The 17,240-nt window shown below is 48.8% G+C and overlaps 3 protein-coding genes across 6 annotated transcripts in view; 1 reads left to right on the top strand and 2 right to left on the bottom strand.

Moving 5' to 3' along the window:
- Positions 1–8,024, bottom strand: part of FOXRED1 (FAD-dependent oxidoreductase domain containing 1) — a 14,781-nt gene extending 6,757 nt beyond the window's left edge. The window contains exons 1-8 of the mRNA XM_011934637.1: positions 7,726–8,024; positions 4,956–5,176; positions 3,567–3,677; positions 3,190–3,308; positions 1,641–1,735; positions 1,232–1,333; positions 790–866; positions 128–288 (exon numbers count right to left, since the gene is read on the bottom strand). Coding sequence (XP_011790027.1) covers positions 128–288; positions 790–866; positions 1,232–1,333; positions 1,641–1,735; positions 3,190–3,308; positions 3,567–3,677; positions 4,956–5,176; positions 7,726–8,014 — 1,175 coding nt within the window. The 5' untranslated portion in view covers positions 8,015–8,024. The remainder of the gene's footprint in view (positions 1–127; positions 289–789; positions 867–1,231; positions 1,334–1,640; positions 1,736–3,189; positions 3,309–3,566; positions 3,678–4,955; positions 5,177–7,725) is intronic.
- SRPR (signal recognition particle receptor (docking protein)) lies at positions 7,874–14,082 on the top strand. Of its 3 annotated transcripts, XM_011934640.1 has the most exons (15): positions 7,874–8,032; positions 8,151–8,330; positions 8,928–9,011; positions 9,304–9,467; positions 9,680–9,840; positions 10,091–10,250; positions 10,383–10,536; positions 10,737–10,828; positions 10,941–11,059; positions 11,199–11,285; positions 11,589–11,761; positions 11,857–12,070; positions 12,484–12,647; positions 12,736–12,834; positions 12,981–14,082. In XM_011934640.1, the coding sequence occupies exons 2-15, from the start codon at positions 8,214–8,216 to the stop codon at positions 13,107–13,109; spliced, it is 1,917 nt and encodes a 638-aa protein (XP_011790030.1). In that variant the 5' UTR covers positions 7,874–8,032; positions 8,151–8,213; the 3' UTR covers positions 13,110–14,082. The 3 variants fall into 3 exon arrangements, with proteins under 3 accessions (XP_011790030.1, XP_011790029.1, XP_011790031.1); XM_011934639.1 differs by lacking the exon at positions 7,874–8,032 and having other exon boundaries at positions 8,036–8,330; XM_011934641.1 differs by lacking the exons at positions 7,874–8,032; positions 8,928–9,011 and having other exon boundaries at positions 8,036–8,330.
- Positions 14,083–14,085: 3 nt separating this feature from the next.
- Positions 14,086–17,240, bottom strand: part of FAM118B (family with sequence similarity 118, member B) — a 50,531-nt gene continuing 47,376 nt past the window's right edge. Inside the window, exons 9-10 of one of the 2 annotated variants that reach the window (XM_011934634.1) lie at positions 15,519–15,575; positions 14,086–14,881 (exon numbers count right to left, since the gene is read on the bottom strand). In XM_011934634.1, the coding sequence (XP_011790024.1) occupies positions 14,868–14,881; positions 15,519–15,575 (71 nt within the window). In that variant the 3' untranslated portion in view covers positions 14,086–14,867. Of the gene's footprint in view, positions 14,882–15,518; positions 15,579–17,240 lie in introns of both variants that reach the window. The other variant, XM_011934633.1, reaches the window with a different exon arrangement.

Genomic DNA, 17,240 nt, shown 5'->3' with positions numbered 1-17,240 from the left:
TACACACCCCCACACACCCCCTCCCCAACCCCACACACACACATACACACACACACATGCTATCCAACTTTGATGTCATTTCTTTCTTTCTCTCACCAACCTCCTCAGCTGCCCAGAGGACAGTTACCTTTTCCTTGGCTCCACAGGTAGCTTCGTGCCCTGCAGGGTGCCAGGCGGCCCCTTTCCAATACCAGCCAGTGCTGCGATTTGTGCAGACCAGGCTCCGGCTGCGTTGATCACAATGGCGCATTCCACCGGCTGGTACTCCAGGCTGTGATCCATCTTCACCTGCGGGCACCAGAGAGTGAGGGGTGGGAAGACCTGGACCACATACCAAGCACCCTGAGAGGTGCACTGCCTCCTGAGCCTTAGTTTTTTTTTGTTTTTTTTTTGAAATGGAGTCTCGCTCTGTCGCCCAGGCTGGAGTGCAGTGGCCGGATCTCAGCTCACTGCAAGCTCCGCCTCCCGGGTTTACGCCATTCTCCTGCCTCAGCCTCCCGAGTAGCTGGGACTACAGGCGCCCGCCACCTTGCCCGGCTAGTTTTTTGTATTTTTTAGTAGAGACGGGGTTTCACCGTGTTAGCCAGGATGGTCTCGATCTCCTGACCTCGTGATCCGCCCGTCTCGGCCTCCCAAAGTGCTGGGATTACAGGCTTGAGCCACCGCGCCCGGCCGAGCCTTAGTTTTACCCATAGTGGAAAGTGGGTCAAAGAAGACCAAAACAAGGAGAGTCACTACCTTTCCTGTCCCTCCATTTTGGTAAAGGACATCACCAAACTAGAAACTTACATGGACTTCATGGATCCTTTTCAAGATCACCATTTCGTCATCTGTGGTCAACATGCGTTGAGATGAAGAGACAAAACCTGCAGAGAGGAATATGAAAAATAGGCCTTGGAGGCCCTGAAAAGGAAAGAAATGGGGATTTCACTTGTTTCCTAAGGAAAGAAAGCTGGAAGGATGGGAGCTTTCCTACAGACACTGAAGCAAACAGAGATGAGGGAGCTGGCACGAGCTTGGCTACACTCTGACAGGACAGTGCTGAGGTGTAATCATCAAGCAGATCACAAGTCACAGCGCAGCTCAGTGGGGAACCCGGGTCAGGATGCCTAGGACCTGCTCTCAGGGGAGACCCCTATCCCCCCCAGCCCTGTCTTAGCTTGTGACTGAGAAGATAAGACCTAGTCTAGGCCTATGCCCCAGTTGCTAGAGGAAACAAGCTCAGACTCACGTGTCACCTCTCCCTGGCAGAAAAAGACTCCCATGGATTCGACCTTTTGCCGAAGCCCCTGGAGCAGACACCAGGGGTCAAACCAACCTTCATTCTCCATCCCTGTGATAAGAAAAAGAGAACTGTCACAAAGACAGATGAGGACTTCTGCTCTCGGATTGTATTTCCTGTGCCCCCAACCCCTCTCGAGGGCTTGTAAGCCAGGAAAGGTCATCCTGACCAACTGAACCACAGAGACAAAGCCTGCTGAAGGATAGAGAACTAGCATGGCCCAGGGCAGTCCCCACGACACGGGAGGAAAGTGTTCCTCCTTCAGCTTGGCTGTGGGGTACCCGAGACTCCCAACCTGTGGCACCCCTTAGTCTCTACCTTCAGGGAAAAAGCTGTCCCCTCTGCCAGCAAGCCTCACCATAAGACGCCAGAGCCACTCCCTCTGTGTTTATCCAGGGAAACTTGTTCCGAAGCTGATCAGGAGACATCAGACAAACTTTGGCTCCCTCCTGTCTGAGATAAACGTGTGGGTCGGCATATGTGTGTCAGAGAGGAGAGCGTGCAGAGGGGTGAAGTATGGACCCCATCCTCACAAGTGGGGAGTCCAGCTCAGTCATGTCACTTCTCTGCCCCAAATGCCCCTATTTTTCCTCACTGTTGAGTGGCTGAAGACCAAGCCGCCTAGGCAGGCTCTTCAGCCTTGACTGCCTTTCCTTCCCTACTCCCTCGTCTCCTTTCAGCACACAGAGCTCCCTGCTATCCCGGTCTATTCCATGACTTTTTTTTTTTTTGAAATGAGTCTCGCTCTGTCGCCCAAGATGGAGTGCAATGGCGCGAACTCGGCTCCCTGCAACCTCCTCCTCCTGGGTTCAAGCAATTCTCCTGAGTAGCTGGGATTACAGGCACACACCACCACACCCAACTAATTTTTGTATTTTTAGTAGAGATGAGGTTTCACCACGTTGGCCAGGCTGGTCTCGAACTTCTGACCTCAGGTGTTCCATCTGCCTCAGCCTCCCAAAATGCTGGGATTACAGGCATGAGCCACTGCACCCAGCCTATTCCATTAACTTTCACAACAAGGTGGTAACCTTGTTGCCTCCACTCCTGCCTGGATCCACCTCCTCTCCACTCCTTTTACAATCCTGTTCCTGAGTACAGGTATCTCCTCTGGGACACTGTCCCCCAGAGCTGCCTCATAGCGGAGGCACCAACAGAACACTCCCAGGCCAGACTGCTGGCTTCAAATAAAATCCCACTGCCACCACTTACTAGTGTCTTATGTCTCAGTTTCCTCATATGTAAAATGGGGATGTTCTGATGATTAAATGAGTTCATATCTGTACAGCATTTAGGATATTTATGTCACTGTGAGACTTGGGTGTTTGCTAAATAAACATAGAAATAAAGCCTCCGGCCATATTGCATCACAAAGATGCCCACCCTCACCTAACCATGAGAATCATTTAGAGCAGGAGTTGCCAAATCTGACCTGCTGCCTGTTTTCATAAATGAGCCACACTCCTTCATTTGTGCTTCTGTCTATGGCTGCTTTCATACTGTGATAACAGAGTGGTTAGAATAGACTGTACGGCCAGCAAAACCTAAAATACATACTATCTGGCCCTTTACAGAAAAAGTTTGCTAACTCCTGACTTCAGGTTCTTGTTAAAACCCAGATTTGTGGGCTCCTTCCCTAGAGATTCTAGTTTATTAGGTCTGGGATGTGTTCCAGGTGGTTTTCATGCTCTGACAAGTTAGGAAGCACCTGGCAGTGTTTTGTCCATATCCACGGTACAGCACTCCCACCGGGCATTGCAGGTCTGTGTGTTTCCTTCCTGACACATTGAGGTCCTAGACCGCAGGGATCTGTCTTACCAACTCCACTTCTCCCTTCCTAATCTGGTGCAGGAGCCACCCAACACCTTTGGCTGCAAAGCAACTGAGAGGCCGTGCCAGGCACCCACTTCTGCACTTTCACGTTGCTCTCCATGGCTGCAGCATCCTTTTCTGAAGCCAGCAAGAGGTAGCCTGAGGGGTTGAACCGGAGGTCCAGGGGAGGGGCACTGGTTACGGCCAGGTACTCCTGTGTGCAGAGAGAAGCTCCTGAAAGAGACTGACTTAAGGATGCGAGGAAGAGTTTTCCGCCTTCTTCCCCCACAGCTCCCCGGGCTCAGTGCCCCAGACCTTGAGGCACCCACCCCTAGGAAGAAAGGCCAGGGCCCCCCACTTCTTGTTGACTGACCCATTCTTGCACTCTGGCTACCTTGCTAGCTGGGCTCCTCCCCACTCTGGGCTAAAGGAGGGGTTACCACCCCAACATCCCCAATATCATTGCACCTACATTGATGTTCCGTAGAAAGCTGGCCGAAAAGAGGGAGAGCTGGATGTTCTCAGGCAATGAGAACTGCTGACAAATCCCACCCACTGAGAGCCCAGTGGAGGCCTGTGAATACTGTGGAAAGACAAGAAAAGTTGAGGTCACCTATCACATGTGACTAGAGTACCGCAATGAAAGCTTTGAGCTATACACCTAAAGTTGAAGGGGAGTCCTATCTGCAAGTCTATAATCTAAGACCCATGCATATGTCAACTTGAAGGCAACAGTGTTTAAAATCATTAGTAGCGGATGTGCAGAGAGGGTCAGTCATCTGGAAAGAGCTGACACAGTGGTACAAAATGGTAATGGCCTGGAAGTCCAAGGGCAGACGATTAACATTTGATCTACCATTTGGAAAATGAAAGGTTATGATTGAAGTAAAGTAGCAAGATTCGTGGCTAGCTGGCAATGCAAATGGGAACATCTAAAGTGCAAAAAGCAGCCGGGTGGTGGCTCATGCCTGTAATCCCAGCACTTTGGGAGGCCGAGGCGGGCAGATTGCTTGAGCTCAGGAATCCGAGGTCAGCCTGAGCAACATGGCGAAACCCCATCTCTACAAAAAATACAGAAATTAGCCAGGTGTAGTGGTGCGTGCCTGCAGTCCCAGCTACTCGGGAGGCTAAGGTGGGAGGACCACTTGAGCCTGGGAGGTGGAGGCTGCACTGCACTCCAGCCTGGGCAACAGAGCCAGACCCTGTCTCAAAATAAATAAATACAACAAAATGCAAAAACCTCACAAGTAATGGGACCTGAAAGAAGCAAGTTGAGGGCGGGAAATGGTGGCTCATGCCTGTAATGCCAGCACTTTAAGAAGCCAAAGCAGAAGGATCACTTGAGGTCAGGAGTTCGAGACCAGCCTAGGCAACATGGTGAAACCTCATCTCTACTAAAAATACAAAAAACAGCTTGGCTTCATGGTGTGTCCCTGTAATCTCAGCTACTCAGGGGGCTGAGGTAGGAGAATCACTTGAACCTGGGAGATAGAGGTTGCAGTGAGCTGAGATCGTGCCACTGCACTCCAGCCTGGGCAACAGAGCAAGACTCTGTCTCAAAAAAAAAAAAGAAAGTTGAGACACTTAATTATAGCTTGAGTGCAGAGCTGTGAGATCTCGAAAAATCCAATATTATGAAATCTGCTTTCAAAAGAATAAACCTTATTGCCAACCTTCCTGGTTTGATCGAGGAAGATCCTAGGACAATTTCTCAACAAGGTCCAAAGCACAATCTCTGCCCATTGGATCTCCTGAGATTGAGGTCTTCCCCTCCTCTCCTTCCTTTGTCCCTAGGGTCCTTAATAAAATGTGAGTCATCTTTCTTGCCCCACTCATGACTCTGCCCTACCCCAGGCCTCACCGTGTAGTCCTGTTCCACCACTAGCACCCGAATACCACCTCGTCGGCTCTCCAGCTTCTTCAGCCAATAGGCCACAGACAAGCCAAGCACCCCACCTCCCACGATCACCACATCCGAGTGCTCGGGGGGCAGGTGGCTGGTGTCTGGCAGTAGATCACAGGATGTTCCAGGCAGGATCGACTTGATCTTCTTCTTAATCTCAGACACCTTTCCATCCCAGTCTGTGGGATGTAGTTAGGGTCAGAGGGCCACACATTTCCTTCCCACATGGTTGGGGGGTTGGAGAACGGACACAGGAAAAGGTGAGCTAAACAGACACATGAATTGGCAGTCCCCACTGTCAGTCCCCGCTGTCAGTCCCCACTGGCAGTCCCCGCTGTCAGTCCCCACTGTCAGTCCCCGCTGGCAGTCCCCGCTGGCAGTCCCCACTGTCAGTCCGTCTCATAAGGTCACCTTGCACCCAACAGTGTTGCCACAGTTTTCTGAATAGTCCACATTCCATCAGTCTCCCTTTTCATGCATTGTGCCGAGCACTGCAAGATTCAATTCCCTAAAATTAATTTTCTACATTACCTCCTGCATAGACCTCTCCTGATCCCAACTCACATATTGAACTGCACCGTCATCCCCTCTTGGGTCTTCCAGGCCTCTGGACCAAGAGGCCCTGGCACACCCCAAGTCACGGCACCCTCTGAAGCATGGCACCTCTAAGCAGCACCTTATCCTGGATATCCAGCACCACAACCAAAGCTACATTTATATCCTATCTATAATCAAGTCCTGAGGGCTGTGGTTTCCACGTTAACTCCTCAATCTGTCCCCTTTCTTCCTCTGCCACCATCATCCTAGGCCAAGCCACTATCATCTCTCAACTGGACAAATGCAAAAGCATCCTAATTGTTCCCACTGATTCCCCACTTCCACCCCACCCCCTGCTGCGAACGTTTTTACAATATAGCTAGAAATATCTTTTCAAAACACAAATTTAATCACAAACACTCTTGATTAAAACCCTTCAGTGAGTTTCCATTACTCTAAGAACCAAAGTCCAAAGTCTTAAACAGAGCCTGTAAGGTACTGCACAATCTCGCTCCTGTTCATCTTATCCTCCCCTACACTCCAGGCCCTTTAGTTCCTTGATGGCACCTTATTTCCTCCCACCACAGGGAACCTACACGTGCTCTCTGCTTTGAAACTGTGTCCACTTCCTTGCCTAGCTAATTCCGTGCTCCGGAGAGCCTTTCCTGACCCCCAGATCAGCTCAAACTCTACATGGTCTCTTGGTCACAATTGCAGCTTTGAGTTTGTATTGTTACATACTCTAAAATCCATGAGGGGGTAGGCTGTGTTTACCTTCACCACTGAATCTCCAGCCTATGGCAACACCCAGCATATTGTAAGTGCTCAGTAAGTACCTTAAATAAATTAATCATTTTGCCATTTCATACCTCACTCAAACTCTTCTCAGCAGCACTGCAATCTTTCTTTGGTCTGGCCTTAGCTCACCTGTCCACACTACATTTCATGCTACTACTCACACTGTCTATCTAGATGGCTTTTCCTAGTTCCTTGCATAAGAACAATATTTTTCTCCTAATCTGCACTCAATTATTCAGAGACAGGAACACACACCTTTTTTTTTTTTTTTTTTGAGACGGAGTCTCGCTCTGTCACCCAGGCTGGAGTGCAGTGGCCAGATCTCAGCTCACTGCAAGCTCCACCTCCCGGGTTCACGCCATTCTCCTGCTCAGCCTCCCGAGTAGCTGGGACTACAGGCGCCGCCACCTCGCCCGGCTAGTTTTTTTTTTGTATTTTTAGTAGAGACGGGGTTTCACCGTGTTAGCCAGGATGGTCTCGATCTCCTGACCTCGTGATCCGCCCGTCTCGGCCTCCCAAAGTGCTGGGATTACAGGCTTGAGCCACAGCGCCCGGCCCACACACCTTTCTTAAGCCAGTAAACATCCTTCAAGGCTGATCTCAGTTCCCACCTGCTCCATGTACTTCCACCATTATACTAGCTAGCAGTGTAAAGCATTCTTTAAGTTGAGTTCTATCCAATCTTTTTTTTTTTGAGATGGAGTTTCGCTCTGTCGTCCAGGCTGGAGTGCAATGGCGTAATCTCGGCTCACTGCAACCTTCGCTTTCCGGGTTCAAGCGATTCTCCCGCCTCAGCCTCCCGAATAGCTGGGATTACAGGAGCCCACCACCACACCTAGCTAATTTTTGTATTTTTAGTAGAGACGGGGTTTCACCATGTTGGTCAGGCTGGTCTCGAACTCTTGAGCTCAGGTAATCCACCCGCCTCGACCTCCCAAAGTGCTAGGATTACAGGCGTGAGTCACCGCGCCCGGCCTCTATCCAGTCTTGAACTGGCCTACTGTCTATTGAAATTCTCCCTCTCTAGGTACACTCTAGCCATCTTCCAGGACATTCACTGAATCCCGTCTTCTCTTCACTCCTTCACCGCAACAGCACTAAGTACAGCATCCTGAACGCGGGCAGGACTTAATGCACATCTGTACCACCTATCAATCAGTCTGACTGTAAGCGGAAACGTAGAATGATGTGAGATCTGCCACCTGAGAAGGGCTGCCTTGGGAGCCATACACCTGCACAGCCCGTACAAGCTCTGGTAGGCAAGCTTACCCCCTTCCCCAAGCCGACCCACTGTCCTGCCAGCGTGGGCCACGGTTTCGGGTCCTGAAGGACACACAGTCGGAGGTTGGGGACACCCCGGAACCACAATACCCTCTGTCGTCCTCAACTTTACCCAGAGAAAAGCCTCCTCTGCGAGTGCCTGGCCTCCGAGTCAAGAGGCCCCGGCCCAAGCCGTGCGGCAGAACCCTTCGAATCATAGCCCCTCTGAGACCTGGACCCTCTGAGAGCGGCACACCTGCCTCGCTATTATCCCAGCCGTCACTGCTCCGCGCCAAACGCCATTCAGACGAGCGCGCCAATTGGCCAGCGGCCCTCAGGGCTCCGCCCCCCCCCACGCTATAGGTGGCCGTCTCCCCGTGACCTCTCCGGGAGCCCCGCCCAGGTCCGCTCCCACCCGCCATTGGCTGGCTTTGAGATACGTCAGGCCTGCGCGCCCTCGGGCGGAGATGGGGAGGGCACCCAGCGTTCCGAGCGGAAGTGCGGTTGAGCCGGTTTCCGGGGCCGCTGGTGTGACGTGTCCCGCGCTTGGCGCAGCAGGAAGCGGCGGCTATCGCGGCCTGAATTCCCGGCGCCGGCCCCAGCTCCTCTGCCGCTGCCGCCATGCTCGACTTCTTCACCATTTTCTCCAAGGGTGGGCTTGTGCTCTGGTGCTTCCAGGGCGTTAGCGACTCATGCACCGGGCCCGTTAACGCGTTGATTCGTTCCGTGCTGCTGCAGGTACCGCCCCCGTGGGATCAGAACTCCAGGCTCTTCTTTCCTGACCCGCTCCATGGTCCCTTCGATTCTATTCCGCGCCTCCTCCCACCCTCCCCGCCCACCTCAAACTGACCACTCACGCGTAACCCGGACTCCGCTTCGTTTTCTCGTCCCCTTCAGGGTACCCCGCAACTTAGTGACGACCCCCACTCCGGCGTCTGGACTCTAGCCGAATTCCGGCGCCTTTGGTATTCCCCTCCGCTCCCTCTATTTATCCCCAGCAGCTTGGTTTTGTTGTTTCGAGGCTAGGTGAAATAACAGATGGGAAAACACCTTTACAAAACTGAATGCTGTATAGCTGCTAATAATCTGATTGTTTATATGACTACTTCCGTTTTGGCTCCTATGTGCCTTGCTGCCTCTCACCTCCTTCCCCCAACTTGGTTATCTTCTTTCATTTCTGGTGGAATGCCAGAGAGAAGTGCCCCAGCATCCTCTTGTCCTGGGGACAGATTTGAGTTTGAGGGAAAGTCTTTTTCCCAAAGGTAATCCAAACCCAGGGCCCAAACCTGGGTTTTCTGGGGATAGTCTGAACACTGAGACATACTCTTTCTCCAGGAACGGGGAGGTAACAACTCCTTCACCCATGAGGCACTCACACTCAAGTATAAATTGGACAACCAGTTTGAGCTGGTGTTTGTGGTAAGTGGGGTGCTGTAGAGGGACGATTACATTGTTAACATAGTCCTGATTATTAAGAGAACTCTGATTAATTGCAGCCAGTGTATATGATGACGTAACTGAAAAAAGTAGAAAGGTAGTTGGGGGAAAACAGCAGCTACTGGGCCCAGGCAGGGAGCTTGGCTGCCTGTCAGGACAGGGAAACCAGCCAGGTAGCTGAACCTATCTCTGAAAGCCAGGGTTGAGTTGGCGTCCCTCCATTCTAGGCTGGCATGTAAGCAGATCTGTCGGCTCTGTTTCTTCCCCTAAACAGGTTGGTTTTCAGAAGATCCTGACACTGACGTATGTAGACAAATTGATAGATGACGTGCACCGGCTGTTTCGGGACAAGTACCGCACGGAGATCCAACAGCAAAGTGCTTTAAGTTTATTAAATGGCACTTTTGATTTCCAAAATGACTTCCTGCGGCTCCTTCGGTGAGAGACTTGCCTTCTCTAAAATCAATTTATTTCCCTGATTTGATGATCTCTCTGAAGGTGGTTCAAGGTGGTAAATTGCTGTGTTCAAAGACATTCCTCATTTGCTCCCCAGTTCTCATTGTCCTCTTGGGTGTGAGAGTCCTTTCTCTGGACTGTTATTTTTCCTCCTGCACGGGGTAGAAAGATAAACCATTCTCTTTTTTGTTTAGTGAAGCAGAGGAGAGCAGTAAGATCCGAGCTCCCACTACCATGAAGAAATTTGAAGATTCTGAAAAGGCCAAGAAACCTGTGAGGTCCATGATTGAGACACGCGGGGAAAAGCCCAAGGAAAAAGCAAAGAGTAGCAAAAAAAAGGGGGCCAAGAAGGAAGGCGAGTTTGAGTTCTTTGGATACACTGGGACATGAAAGGTGTTAAGACGGTGCTAAGGACTGAGGTGTTCCTTCCTTCTGTCATTGCTTGCCTCGTTCTCACTCAAATGCTCACCATCCTATAATCCCCAGGCCTTGTGAACTCCAAGATGTTTGGTCCAAATTTCCTTTGAACAATTTGGAAGACTTTTAGCCATTGTCTAGTGGTTGAGATTGTCTTTTTTTTCCTTCAGTGAGTTTTTTCCCAACAGGTTCTGATGGTCCTTTGGCTACCAGCAAAGCCGTCCCTGCAGAAAAGTCAGGTCTTCCAGTGGGTCCTGAGAACGGAATAGAACTTTCCAAAGAGGAGCTGATCCGCAGGAAGCGAGAGGAGTTCATTCAGAAGCATGGGAGGGGTATGGAGAAGTCCAAGTGAGCACTCTTCTCCAGTAATCTCAAAATACTGTGATCTAGACATGATGGGTGCAAGGGAGTTCTGGTCTCCGGCTCATGTTTCCTTTCCCGCTTCTCCACCATAACCCTTTGTATCATCACCTGTTGCAGCAAGTCCGCGAAGTCAGATGCTCCGAAGGAGAAGGGCAAAAAAGCACCCCGGGTGTGGGAACTGGGTGGCTGTGCCAACCAAGAAGCGTTGGATTACAGTTCTCCCGCCGCCAATGGAAGCCCTGAGGCTGCCTTGTCTGAGGACATCAACTTGGTAAGAGGCAACAGGGGCCAAAGTGAAGGTCAACTTTAATAACAAATTGGGAGGGAGTAGAGTGTGGGAACATGGTCCTTGGATTTGAATGAGGGGTGAGTACTTGGAGCTTCCCCAAATGAAAGAGATAGAGCAATGTGGACTTTTTCCTCAGAGACCTTAGTGTTTCTGACCCCATCTCCTTTCCCTGTATCTTCCAGATTCGAGGGACTGGGCCTGGGGGGCAGCTTCAGGATCTGGACTGCAGCAGCTCCGATGATGAAGGGGCTGCTCAAAACTCCACCAAACCTAGGTAAGGAGATTTCAGGTGGGGGGTGGCATATGCATCTGCAAAACTGGTAAGATACAGCTCCCACCTTCTCGCTCTGTGTGTGTTTGTCATCTGTGTGTATTGGTCCCTGCAGTGTGACCAAGGGAACACTGGGTGGCATGTTTGGTATGCTGAAGGGCCTTGTGGGTTCAAAGAGCTTGAGTCGTGAAGACATGGAATCTGTGCTGGACAAGATGCGTGATCATCTAATTGGTAAGCTCTGAGGACCGAGCTGACTCATGTTCACGGGATACGGGTCATTGAGAGCAGAGTCACCTAGCGTTTCTCACCTGTACCGTAAAGATTGGTTGTTGCTGACATGGAACTGACCTACCTGTCCCCCTCTCCTCAGCTAAGAACGTGGCTGCAGACATTGCTGTCCAGCTCTGTGAATCTGTTGCCAACAAGTTGGAAGGAAAGGTGATGGGGACGTTCAGCAGTAAGTACTGCCCTAAGTGAGAAAGTGCTTATGTGTACCAAGAGGTTAAGTGCATAGACCTCCGTTCTTACTAGGTATGTGGCTTTTGGCAAAATCCTTAACCTCTAAACCTCTGTAACCTAGATTTTAAGGTTTATTGAGAGGATTAAATGAGTTAGTCCTTGTAATGTGCGTCTGTTCTGGATTTCTGGGAAAAGAGTCTAGTTAACTGTCTTAGTCCCCTTAGCTCAGAAAGCTGTTAGGCATTTTTGAGAGCATTTTTTAAGTTTCACAGCTGCAAACCTCCTCCACCTCCTCTTTCAGCGGTGACTTCCACAGTAAAGCAAGCCCTACAGGAGTCCCTGGTGCAGATTCTGCAGCCACAGCGTCGTGTAGACATGCTCCGGGACATCATGGACGCCCAGCGTCGCCAGCGCCCTTATGTTGTCACCTTCTGCGGTGTTAATGGAGTGGGGAAATCTACTAATCTTGCCAAGGTCAGTGCAGTTCCCCAGCCTGTCGCTGATATTTCTGTACTTCTCGTGTCTCAGAATCCTGGCTTTAGGTGACTTTTCTCGCTTCTTTTTCACAGATTTCCTTCTGGTTGTTAGAGAACGGCTTCAGTGTCCTCATTGCTGCCTGTGATACATTTCGTGCTGGGGCTGTGGAGCAGCTGCGTACACACACCCGGCGTTTGAGTGCCCTACACCCTCCAGAGAAGCATGGTGGCCGCACCATGGTGCAGTTGTTTGAGAAGGGCTATGGCAAGGATGCTGCTGGCATTGCTATGGAAGCCATTGCTTTTGGTACAGTGCACGGGAAGTCTGGGGGCTTATTTGGGGTCCCTTTTCCTCCTTTGGTTCTCTTGGAATTTGCAGAAGATCAGGCTTGTGCTACCACAGACTCGTTAATTACAGTAAAAAGCCAGATCAGTTACTTTCCATGCTCTGCTTTTGGGTAATAGATGTAGTTGCAGGCAAAGTTAATAATCCTAACCAAAGAAGCCTGAATTTGGTCACCTTTATCCTGTTGTCCTCCTTTTCCTGAATATGTTTGGTGATGGCCAAGCATAGAATCAAGTTTTTCTCACATTACCTTGGAACCAAATCCAGGGCCCAAGACAGTGAACAGGTAGCCAAACTAGGATTTTTTGAAAGGAAGCTGGGAATGAGATTAGTTGTAGTCCAGGTTTTCAGAGTTGACCACTTTCTTTCTTTAGCACGTAACCAAGGCTTTGATGTGGTGCTGGTGGACACGGCGGGCCGCATGCAAGACAATGCCCCTCTGATGACTGCCCTGGCCAAACTCATTACTGTCAATACACCTGACTTGGTGCTGTTTGTAGGAGAAGCCTTAGTAGGCAATGAAGCCGTGGACCAGCTGGTGAGAGTGTGGGCCCAGTTCCCTTTACAACTTAAGCTTTAGTCAATTTAGATGGTTCTTATACTTCTATCACCTTTTTTCTTTCCAGGTCAAGTTCAATAGAGCCTTGGCTGACCATTCTATGGCTCAGACACCTCGGCTCATTGATGGCATTGTTCTTACCAAATTTGATACCATTGATGACAAGGTAAACGTGAGACTGGAGGGTGGAATGGGCATCCTCCACAAAGGAGCTGAGGCTGCAAGGAAACCTTGGCTCCAGCGCTTCCTGTTCCTGACAGGGTGAGTGGAAAGTGGGCTCGTGTTGATTGGCTGTCCCCTTTCTCCACTTAGGTGGGAGCTGCTATTTCTATGACGTACATCACAAGCAAACCCATCGTCTTTGTGGGCACCGGCCAGACCTACTGTGACCTACGCAGCCTCAATGCCAAGGCTGTGGTGGCTGCCCTCATGAAGGCTTAATGTGGCTCTTGCCCAATACCAAATCGCCGCTTTCCCCACAAGCCCTTCTTCCTGTATCAAGAATGTGCTTTAGAGTATTTGAACAACTTGTTTTCAGTGTAGTACAAAGGCAGAGCGAGGGGGCTTGTGGCTCCTTCCAACCCCATCCCCGTTCAGCAGAGCCGCCATCTGCAAGGAGGGCCTAATCATGTTACAATCACTGCCCACTGACCCTCTCCCAGCAGGCCTCCCCCTTCCTACTCAGGCACCCCCTTCACTCTGCCTACAGACTCAGTCTCATTACAGCTTTGACCAATGGTTGGAACCCAACACCAGAGCTTTGCTAATAATTAGTGTGGTCAGGAGCCGTCTGAGCCTAATGAGTCCCAGCTGCATTAGGTTAAGAGACTTCCAGAGCCAGCGCCAGGTCTTGAATGGCACCTCTCCCTAGGATACACAGCCTGCAGGTCCCCAGGACCTGGATGACACCCGCCTCACTGTGGCAGTGTATTGCCTGTTAATTGCTGCTAATTCTAATTCTGATGATGATTCCTACTCCATTGTTTACCCCAAAGCATCAGCTAGGCTGGAGTGATTTGTTACAAGTGAGCAAAAGATGAGTCCCTGCTTCCCTCAGAAATAAAGGGAGGTGAGCTGCAGGGTTGCGTTGGGCTTCTCAGCCTCCCAACTCTTCCCATTCCCAGAATCCAGAAGTCAGCTTTGCATGTTCCCCTTCCTGGGAGGAAACCAACTGTCAGAAGGGTGTATGTTGCCCCCTCCCCTCCCATCCTCCTAAGCAGTCCTGGCTTTTCCTCATCACTCCCCTCTACAGTGCCTGGTAGACAAGTGCTACGTTGAAGAATACAAACCTCTTGTTAAGACTTGTCCTGTAGCTTGGTATTACAGATGTGCTATTAGTGCAATAAGGTGAAGGCTGTCTGCCCAGAGAAATACGTAATTTATATAAGAAAATAAATTTCATAAATAAATTGCCTTCTAGGTCTTGGAGTTCTTTTATACAGGATTCAAAACTAAAATTCCGCAACACACTAACTATAGTTCTAGGGCTTATGTATGGTCAGGACAACAGAGCAGAAGTTTACTCCAAGGAATCAGGTAAGTAAACGGTTGTCCTAAGAATGAGATCACCCCAAGGTGAAAGATCAGAACCTTTAAAATTTGGGTTATTAAAATTAAGCTTATTAGTTAGTACCTTGATGCAAGTTAGAGTTTTCTACAATGACTCTAAAAGTAGAGCCAGGGTCCTGGCAAGTAAATGAACAAGCTTTTAATACAGCTCAGTTATGTAAAATACTGTACACTGTAAAAGATCTAGAAAACTAGAGCTTCAAGTCATGTTTTAAAAAAGCCATTAAGCTTAATTGAAAAACCAAGTATAGAGTACAAAACTGCAACAACAGCCACGGTGATTCCATGGCATCTAGACCCCGAGTCCTTCATGCAGAGCTGCAGCCAGTCAGTGGAGGTATCACATTGGTGTGCTGTGCGGACACAAGCATGTCCAGCCTGGGGAGTGGGTCGGGAGCTGCATTTGGGTCCTGCTGTCACTTTTATTCTTGAACAGGCAGCAGAATATCAAGAACCAGGTGGTATGAAGGATTACGCTGGAACATTCCCCCCTCTTCTACCCCGCCCTTCAACCTCTGGCTATTGTTACTTTCTGGGAGTTGTGTTGGGTTCTTGTAAGTTTATTTGTTAAACACTGTCCGTGGTCGGGCCTTACAGCTTGGTCTAACGGTGGTGATTTCTCTAGCTCACTCATGTACTACAGCCTGTGGGGAGAAAGAAAAGAGAACAAAATGAAGTTTCACAAAACAGGTTTATGCATCGGAAGCTGCAGATACTTAAGTCAATCCTAACCCTTCAGAAGGCAAGACAGGAGATGCTAGGAATCTTGTAATTTATTTAACATTTTATTTACTTTTTAGAGACAAGGTCTTTCTCTGTCACCCAGGTTCAAGTGCAGTGGCACAATCATAGCTCACTGGGCTCAAGCAATCCTCCCACCTCGGCCTCCTGAGTAGCCGGGACTGCAGCGCACACCACCACACCTGGCAGTGTTTTCAATTTTTTTTTTTTTTTTTTTTTTTTTGTAGAAACGACATCTAGCCATGTTGCTCAGGCTGGTCTCAAACTCCTGGGCTCAAGCAATCCTCCCACCTTGGCCTCCTGAGCCACCACACCCAGTAGTACTTCTTTAAAAATTAACTGATCTTTTCACTACATTGTAATAGACTTGACAGGAAAAGATAGAATCGTTAATGGGTAGGAGAGGAAAATCATTCTCTATAGTGTTTTTTTAAATTTGGCAATGTGAGGTTCAAAGTAACATTCTCTATAGTCTTAACCAAGGACCTAGAAACACTTTCTGCTACAGAGTGATAAAGAGTAGAATAGGAAACAGTATACCTCTTATTTCACTGTGTGCTGCAGATGAGCCATTTAGCTGACCTTCTCTCACCATCCCTGCTAAACAGAGGACATCAGCATCAGACATTAGACTGAAAAGCTAAAACTATTAATAGCAAAAAGAAAACTAAAGGGAGATGAGGATATATGGTATGATTGAAATGGATGGCATTTAGAAATGAAACAATCATTGAGAAGAGAAGGAGGCAGAGAGGATCAACTGGAGTAATCTTTAGACTTGCGTTACCTATCAGGGAAGCAGTGACTCTCCACAGTGCACTATGATTGCTTGTAGACAAAACTTATATACAGGGAACATGTGTCTGCTGTCCCTAAACAGTCTAGAGGACCAAGTTCAGGTAAAAATTCAATCTCACCACGCATGGGCAAATGGCATGTGAGTGAGCAAATTCAAACAGAAGAGTGAAAAGTAGCAGAATACTCCCACAATATAAAATATGGTAGCACTAGCCATATGCAGCTACTTAGTTTCAAATTAAAAATTTATTTCGTCAGTCACGCCACATTTCAACGGTGCAACAGCCACATGTGGCTCCTAACTATGATACTGAACAGTGACGATTATACAGTATTGTTATGACTGCAGAAAATTCTATTGGATAACACTGGCATAGATAACAGTTCGGAAAAAGTAAAAAACTGAACACATGGAAGAAAATAGTCATTAGAAATATGGTCAATTAGAGTATAAACAGGCATGATACTCAAATATACAAATTGGTATTACCCTCACAGAAAACAATTTAGCAATATATATCAATTACTGAAATGTTCCTGATCTTTGACCTGATTACACTGAGAACTCGTCAAGGAAATTATTGGAAAAACTGAAGAGATACAGATGTTATTTTCACAACATGACTTACAAAAAGCTGGCAAAAAAAAAAAAAAAAAAAATATCAGACATTGCCTAACAGGAATAATTAGGTAGACTGTAACAACCCTACCAGAATATAAAAGTCAATTAAAATAGTGGTTATGAAGACAGGGATGTGGGAAAATGTATGATCCACTACTAAATTTTAAAAGGACCGAAACTGTATATTTTGTTTACAACTATGAAAAAATGCACAGGGAAAACTTCATCAGAGATGTACTAAGGCCAGGCGCCGTGGCTCACACCTGTAATTCCAGCACTTTGGGAGGCTGAGGCGGGAGGACTGCTTGAGCTTAGGAGACTGAGAACAGCCTGGGTAACATGGTGAAACCCCATCTCTACAAAAAATACAAAAATTAGCTGGGCATTGTGGTATGTGCCTTTTAGTCTCAGCTATTTTGGAGGCTGAGGTGGGAGGATCACTTGAGCCCTGGGGAGGTCAAAGCTGTGGTAAGCCATGACTGTGCCACTGCACTGCAGCCTGGGTGAAAGAGCAAGACTCTGTATCAAAATATAATAATAAAATAAAAATAAAAAGGATTGGTCATGGTGGCTCACGCCTGTAATCCCAGCACTTTGGGAGGCCAAGGTAGGTGGATCACGAGGTCAGGAGATGGAGACCATCCTGGCCAACATGGTGAAACCCCAGCTCTACTAAAAATACAAAAAACAAGCTGGGCATGATGGCACGCACCTGTAGTTCCAGCTACTCAGGAGGCTGAGGCAGGAGAACCACTTGAACCCAGGAGGCGGAGGTTGCAGTGAGCCGAGATCGCACCACTGCACTCCAGCCTGGTGTCAGAGCAAGACTTCATCTCAAAAAA

The sequence above is a fragment of the Colobus angolensis genome, unplaced genomic scaffold (genome assembly GCF_000951035.1).
Source record: "Colobus angolensis palliatus isolate OR3802 unplaced genomic scaffold, Cang.pa_1.0 Scaffold137, whole genome shotgun sequence".
Taxonomy (NCBI): domain Eukaryota; kingdom Metazoa; phylum Chordata; class Mammalia; order Primates; family Cercopithecidae; genus Colobus; species Colobus angolensis.
This window is presented reverse-complemented; position numbering and strand designations above follow the sequence as displayed.

Bases quoted from the DNA above. Each gene is read 5' to 3' on its own strand.
- SRPR (XM_011934640.1), top strand. From the start codon at position 8,214: ATGCTCGACTTCTTCACCATTTTCTCCAAGGGTGGGCTTGTGCTCTGG. The intron at 9,468-9,679 runs GTGAGAGACTTG...TTTTTTGTTTAG, and splicing joins GACTTCCTGCGGCTCCTTCG to TGAAGCAGAGGAGAGCAGTA. The intron at 11,286-11,588 runs GTAAGTACTGCC...CTCCTCTTTCAG, and splicing joins GGTGATGGGGACGTTCAGCA to CGGTGACTTCCACAGTAAAG.